We start from the raw sequence: 7783 nt of genomic DNA, 5'->3' as shown, positions 1-7783 counted from the left end.
GACGATGGACTCTGAAAAACAAACAGGGTTCTAGAGGGGAGGGGGGTGGGAGGATGGGTTAGCCTGGTGGTGGGTATTGAGGAGGGCACATTCTGCATGGAGCACTGGGTGTTATGCACAAACAATGAATCATGGAACACTTCATCTAAAACTAATGATGTAATGTATGGGGATTAACATAAGAATAAAAATAAATAAAAAAAAATAGAGCAATTAATCTTCTCCCCCAATATACTGAGAGGCTCATATGACTTTAAAGGGATGAACTTCCTTTCTGCATTTCTCATTCTTGTACCAATGCGGTTAATCAGTATTCATAAAAATATTAAGAATCAAGATGAAAAGGGCTTTGGGAACGGAGAATTATGGAAAAGAAATATATTAATTAAACTATTAAATGTGAGTAATAGAATATTACATTTCCTCCCAAATGAATCTCTTCTACCATTTTAACAATGAGGTTAACAGCAGCACAGTAATTTTAAAAACGCTTGCGCAGGAAAAAGCTAATATATGACACTGCCTGGATTTAAATACGAATCTATCTGGTGCTACTAGCCCACATACTGAAATCTGGCCGATGATTTTTTACTCTGAGAACAGGAACTCATACCACTTATGTATTTGGTGCTGTAAGCTTCTGTATAAAAATGTACGTAATTTAATTTCCATTCATCCCATTCAAATCACCATAAAGCAAAATTCTATACACACACTGTGTATAGAATTCTATACACACAAAAGTGTCAGCTGATTTTATTTTCTCATGGGGGTAAAAGAGACACGTGCTAGAGATATTTCTGCTTTTTATATCTTGAGCTGTTAACAAGTAGAGAGCTGGGAAAGCACCGCATTGGCTGCTACCCATAAGAGAACACATCCTAACAGCTGACCATGCACAAGTTTTCAGTGCTTTTTCTCAAAGGCAGTAATACTATTACCAAATATGCGTGCGTCCATGCATGCGTGTGTGTATGCATGTACACAAAATAAACTGTTTTCACAATATCTTCCTACACTTCCAAAAGAAAAACAAGCCAAGCAGGGCAGGTACTTGTACAGGACATTAAGTAAAGTGGGCTTCTGCTATGAAAAGGTGCCTGGGTGGCTCAGTTGGTTAAGCATCTGCCTTCGGTTCAGATCATGATCCCCGAGTCCCAGGATGGAGCCCCACATCAGGCTCCTTGCTCAGTGGGGAGTCTGGTTTTCCCTCCAACCCTCCCCTCTCTCATGTTCTCTCTCTCAAATAAAGAAATAAAATCTTAAAAAAAAAAAAGAAGAAGAAGAATGCTAAGAAGATCATGCTAACACTCATTTCCCAAGCTCAAGAACTAAAATTCCATTATAGAAGCTCTCCTATTCCTGCTCTTCTTTTCAGTAGTCCAGAGTGAAACACAGGAAGAAGAGCTAGAATACTCATTTTAAAGCTGCACTGCTATATGATGGAGAAAAAGAGGAGTTGGCTACATGATCCATATGAGATCTTGGATTTCATCTTGAACAGAAGTCCAAGACAATTCCATCTTTTCCAATAGCTTACTGAGGACAAAACAAAAACAAAAAACCCAAACCTCAAAAAAAAACAAAGAAAAAAATCACCACCATAAGCCCAGGTTAAAAAGTTGGCACCTAATACACTGCCATTTAAAAAGGGTTCTACAACATACTTTTTGAGTTCTAACAAAAAAGAACTCCATTACTAGAATGGGTATCAGGAATCTGTCATAAATCGGTCATAAAATGACATGAGACAACTTGGCAATAATTGGGAGACAGCTTTGTTTCATCAAAGATAAAAGTAATGCCTGATTTGTTGTTAAAGCCTTCTCTTGAAAGAGAAGTGTTCTTATTCAAGGAAAAGTATATCTTTTACATATATATATGTAAACATACACATACTTATGCACCATTTATCGTATAAATATTTAGATAGTCTGTATTCTGGGTAAGATTCAGTACTATGTGCTGTTGGAAACGAAAAATGAAAAGATGACTAAGACAAAGATCCTTTCTTAAAATTCTTATAAACTAAAAAAGACCTAAGCATCCTGTAGCTTATAACTCTCTTTGATACCTTCTACTGGCATTATAGAAAGATGAGATGAGGTGAGATATTTTGCCAGATAACTATAGCTTACCAGCTTATATACACAAACTCTTAAAATTCTAAACCTTTCAACCACTAATGGAAATCTTTCTATACCAAAACATATTTGTTTCCTTAAACAAAGGGAGATTATGACTTAATCTTGACGACCCAAACTCATCATTATGAAGAATAGTGAAGTATAGTATTATGTAGAAATATAGTGAACTGCCTACCAACATTTTGGTAGGTTACAAGTAGTTACATCTCCTGCAACTATTATGCCTGCCAGTAACATCACTTTTCCTCCTGGGCCCTACTTTCTAGTTTATTTCCCCTAGTAGCACACACTTGGAAACCAAACAAAAAGGTATTCACATGATCAGTTATGGTTCCTTCTGACTCTCTGACATGGGGGCTTAGGAAAGCCATTATATTGCTTACAGGCCACTGCTTCCAAGTTTGGGGCTAGACGCTAAAGAAATGGCCTCAATCTTAGAACAGAAAGAATTCTCTATGAGAGTACACTGTATTTGTCATACTTGATCAACTGATAATGAAAATACATAGTGCATAAATTTCCTAACACTTCTTAATCTTCAGTTTTATAATGCTATTTATCTAGTATTTTTAAAGAAAAGTCCACAGTCTGCCCAATTATCTTAGGGATAATCTTGGTAGATAATTTCAATCTGTAGATAATTAGATGATTTCTGGTAAATAATCTACTGACTAGGAAGCTGCATTTTTTTCTTTTTAAATTTTTATTTAAATTCCAGTTAGTTAACATACAGTGCAATACTGGTTTCAGCAGTAGAATTTAATGATTCATCACTACATACAATACAAAAACATGGAACACTTCATGACTGTGCGTGTCATCTTTGCACAGGGACCATGGTAATCTTCTATCACTCCAATTTTAGTATATGTGCTGCCGAAGCGAGCACGCAAGCTGCATTCTTAATAAACACTCTGGAGGCACTAACATCTGAGAGTCCCAGCTCAGGTTATAACTTTCCATGAAGTTGAATTTACTCTTTTATTAAGAAGACAGTTGTGGATTACCATCCACTTACAGACTGGAAAATACTTACTCATTTCTGGTTCAGCAGTAAGATCAGCAGTCACAAAATTAGAGGGAAATAACCCCATGCCTTGATGGGTTTCACCTTTCCACCAGTTGGGATCACTAATGAGGAGCAAAAAAGAATGCTTGATTATAATAAAGATTTTCATCTCTATATATCTCTACCTTTTACAATGTTTAACTTGAATTATTACCAGATTTGAATCCCCCAACAATCCAATGAGGGAAGAAATGAATGTACCATTATTACAAATAGAAGATGAAGCCTCAGAGAAGATAAAGAGGTGTTAAACACACAGCTCTTTATCTTTTCGGGGGCTGGTGAATGCTTTGAGGATTTAATACAAGGTTCTGAATTCACTCCCAAAAACAGAGATCTCTTCAACTTCAGGTAGTTCATGGGCTCCCTGTAAGACTCCTTTGTAGTAAGGTAATGGTAGGCTCTTAATTCAGATCCATTCCTAAATTAGTGTGCTCTCTTGTTCAACTAGCACCTTTTTCCCCCACAAGAAATAACATAACAGATGACACTGTTTATAGCACAAAATGTTCACAATGAACACACACTCAGATACATCCCATGGTTCACCACTGTATCTTTGGTATAAGTATAGGAAAGCTAGCAAGCTCTCAATGAACATTTTTTGAATGAATCAATCAATGATCAAGGTTTTGTGCAATTTCCAGCTAAACAGCTCAAACTTTACTTCATTTTCTTTCACTCAAGAAAACAATGTAAGTGTGCTACTATAGGAATAACCTAAATTTTTTTTGAATTTATTTTTTAAAACCACTTGCAAATTTTAGTACTTAATTATCAGCAACAATCATCAGTAACAAATTTTGAGTAAACACAAAACCCAGATGTACTTAGAGGAAACAAACTGAGGGTTGCTGGAGGGCGGGGGAGCGTGGGGGGATAGGATAATTGGGTGATGGACATTAAAGAGGGCACATGATGTAATCAGCACTGGGTATTATATAAGACAGATGAATCACTGAACTCTACCTCTGAAACTAGTAATACGCTATATGTTAATTAATTGAATTTAAAATAAAAACAAGACAAAAAAAAACAGAGGTACTGAATCACCTCCCATAATAATGTAAATGTATATAATTCCAAGTAAAATGAATTTGACCCATGGATAGGCTATTCTTTGTGAATAAATAAGTTCAATATATTACACATTTCTAACAAATTCCATAAATACATAGACGTATTTGGCGTATTTTCTAAAATCTTAACCTTACTAATTTAATAATTTATATTATTAGATGGACAAAAAATGAATAAACTAGGCCTCCAAAACAAAATCTTAGAGATAAGAAAAAAAATTAAACCATAAAATAAGAATCCAGACAGTATGATACAAGCAAAGCAATCAAACTGTCACACACAGGAAATATCTACATCAAAATTTTTTCTTATTACCTTTGGTAATGGCATTCAACAGGATTAATATGAAACACAGAAGTAATATGTTATATATTTTCATATGAATGTCAACTTAATATCAATTTGATATTATCCATCACCTGTCATCAAGAACTGTAATTATTTCTCCAGCTTTAAAAGTAAGTTCATTATCTTCAGCAGCTTCAAAGTCATATATAGCACGAACTTTTCGGCCTTCATGCTGGTGGTTAGTTAAGAGATTGGATGTGCTTGGGTACAAAGTAGAAAGGGCGGTTGACTGCTGCCTTTGTTCCTTCAAGGACAGCTCAATAGCTGGAAAAGAATGAGTTAAAAAGACCCAAAATGTTAATATATCCAACAATCCAAAGAAGTACAAAAAGGTATCTGAAGGTAAAATGTATTCTTTTAAATGTGGAGATGGGAACTAGGACATATCTTGACATAATAAAAAAATTTCATCAGTTTTATTCATTCATTCACAACTGAAAGTTTAAAAAATAAACTACAAAAAAATTGAACAGAATAATGACTATTTTTTAAGAGTTTATTTTTTTCTGTAATCTCTAAACCCAACATGAGGCTTGAACTCATACAAGAGTCACATGATCTACCAACTGAGCCAGCCAGGTGCCCTGCACAATGACTATTTTTACTGAATGGATAAAACTTAAATTATTCTGGGGACTAAAAAGTTATAATTTCTTAGATACACTTTTTTTATTTAGCTGCAGATACTTTCTTTCATCTTTTCAATATATTTCTATAGCTTCTGTTCCCAAAATGATAATCAAAATCACTTGGGAAGTCAAGAGTCCCAAATCTCAATGAAGACTTACTAAATCAGAGTGTCAGAGGTAGTATCCAAGAACCTGCATTTTATGGCTCCAAAGTTAATTCTTATGTGATCAGTCTAAGAAGTGGAACTTGGAAATAACTACAATGAAGTTTCACCTAACAAATTCCTCCAAAGAGATTTCAAATGTGTCTCTTTCTTCTGGTGGCGGGGGCAGATGGAGAGGGAGAGAGAATCTTAAGCAGGCTCCATGCCCAGCATGGGGCCCAAGGCAGGGCTAGATCTCACAACCCTGGGATCACGACCTGAGCCAAAATCAAGAGTCGGACACTTAACCAACTGAGCCACTCACCCAGGCACCCCTCAAATGTGTTCCTTCTATTGATTCCACTCCTCCCCCAATGCAGACCATCACCATGTGTCACTCAGGCTTTGCAATGTAATCTGAACAGACTGATTACCCTGCTTTCAACTCAAACCATAACCCCCTTCATCCCTTCCACCTCTGTTCTACATTGATAAAATACCTAATAGGAAAAAAAAAACTTTAAAATGATCATAAGAAAATACAGGCAAGTACCTTTTAGGATGTGGGGTAGGGAAAAATATCTTAAGATATAAAAAAGCAAAAATCATAACAAAAAAGCAAAAATTTTGACATCAAAATTTAAAACTTCTGTTTGATAAAATACACCATTATCAAAGTTAAAGTAAAAGCCAAAAATCAAGAGTAGATATCTATAATAGAAATAACAGGCAAGGGTGCCTGGGTGGCTCAGTCAGTTAAGCAACTCTCTTCAGCTCAGGTCATGATCCCGGAGTCTCAGCATCGAGCCCACATCAGGCTCCCAGCTCCATGGGGAATCTGCTTCTCCCTCTGACCGTCCCCCATCTTGGGCTCTCTCTCTCACTCTCTCAAATAAATAAATAAATACTTAAAAAAAAAAAACAGGCAAAAAGTTTAACATCCAAAATTAAAGACTTTCTATATATCATTATCTTAAAAAAAAACAAAAACTCAATAAAGAGAGAGATAATCAGAACAGCTAATAAACACACAAAAAAGGACCCAGCCTCACTAGTAATCAAGGAAATAAAAGTCAAGATAATTGGGCATTATTTCCAACATATCAGAATCACAAAAATTAAACTCTGACAATACTAAATGTTTTCAGGAGATTAAAAATATTAATAATAACTTTCATATACTGCTAATGGCAAAGGAAATAATAAAACTATTTAGCAAAGTTGAAGATGTACCTCCCCCATGAGCCAAAAATACCAGTTGCAGTCACACAACACACATACGAAAATATTTACAAGAATACTCAATGCAGCCTACTTATAGTAAAAAAAAAAAAAAAGACAAACAAAAAACCCCAGAAAACTCAAATATCCATCAGCAGCAGGACAGATGAACTACAGTATATATTTATTAGCACACTGGAATATTGCACAATAGTTAAAACAAGTGAACTTGATTTATATGTTTTATTATGATTAGATCTTAGACATACTGTCACATAAAAAAACTAAATGGTATATATAATTATTTATGAAAAAAGAATTTGTTGGACACATGAAAGTATTTGGTATTGTTTATGGATATACAGTATAATAAAAATAGTATTACAACATAGACTGAAAAGACATATATGAATAGTAGTTATCACAGAAGAGTATTATTTGATACTGTAGAAGGGCACAAAGTAGATTTCAGCCTTAAGGGTAAAGCCCTATGTCTTTTACTTTTAAATATCTCAGGAAAATAATATTAAGTAAGGGACCCATTTTCTTCCCACCTTTCCAATACATGGAACTTAAAAACATACCTTTTGCTAAATCTTCTTCTTCTTTTTTGTTAGCCACAGTACCAGGATCTTTGGCAACCAATGCTGGGCTCGCTTTCGCTTGTTCAGCAGCCTAACACAAAAAAAGGGAACACAATATTTGAGGATTGTCCTCAGATTTTCCTACCTCAACTTAATCTAAGAACTTGCAAGGCCCTTCTTATCAATCTACCACAGACTTCTGAGGCAGAAAATAATCCAAACTAGAGCAATCTTCACTTTGAAAGGAGAAGAGTTGGAATTGGAGAAAAAAGACTGAAAGCAACTGGATATTGAGGGCTGACAGTCTAATCACACTCTCCTACATTTGTGTAAAGGCGGTAAGCTAAAAGAAGACAGCATGCAAACAAGAGAAGAAAGACTAGAAGAGATTTAAAAATTGTTAGAAAACTCCTGAAACCCATAGCAGCAATGTCCACAACAGCCAAACTGTGGAAAGAGCCAAGATGTCCATCGACAGATGAATGGATAAAGAAGATGTGGTATATATACACAATGGAATATTATGTAGCCATCAAAAGGAATGAGATCTTGCCATTTGCAA

General features: G+C 35.2%; 1 protein-coding gene and 1 non-coding gene across 2 annotated transcripts in view; both read right to left on the bottom strand.

Moving 5' to 3' along the window:
• The window catches only part of STAM (signal transducing adaptor molecule), an 80377-nt gene that overhangs the window by 21528 nt on the left and 51066 nt on the right, over window positions 1-7783 (bottom strand). The window contains exons 6-8 of the mRNA XM_081820689.1: window positions 7222-7312; window positions 4716-4908; window positions 3184-3278 (exon numbers count right to left, since the gene is read on the bottom strand). Coding sequence (XP_081676815.1) covers window positions 3184-3278; window positions 4716-4908; window positions 7222-7312 — 379 coding nt within the window. The remainder of the gene's footprint in view (window positions 1-3183; window positions 3279-4715; window positions 4909-7221; window positions 7313-7783) is intronic.
• Window positions 2934-3036, bottom strand: LOC115941973 (U6 spliceosomal RNA). Its single transcript, XR_004076624.1, has one exon. It is a non-coding gene; the product is annotated as a U6 spliceosomal RNA (small nuclear RNA).

The sequence above is a fragment of the Leptonychotes weddellii genome, chromosome 5 (assembly GCF_054177405.1).
Source record: "Leptonychotes weddellii isolate Sample4059 chromosome 5, ASM5417740v2, whole genome shotgun sequence".
Taxonomy (NCBI): Eukaryota; Metazoa; Chordata; class Mammalia; order Carnivora; family Phocidae; genus Leptonychotes; species Leptonychotes weddellii.
This window is presented reverse-complemented; position numbering and strand designations above follow the sequence as displayed.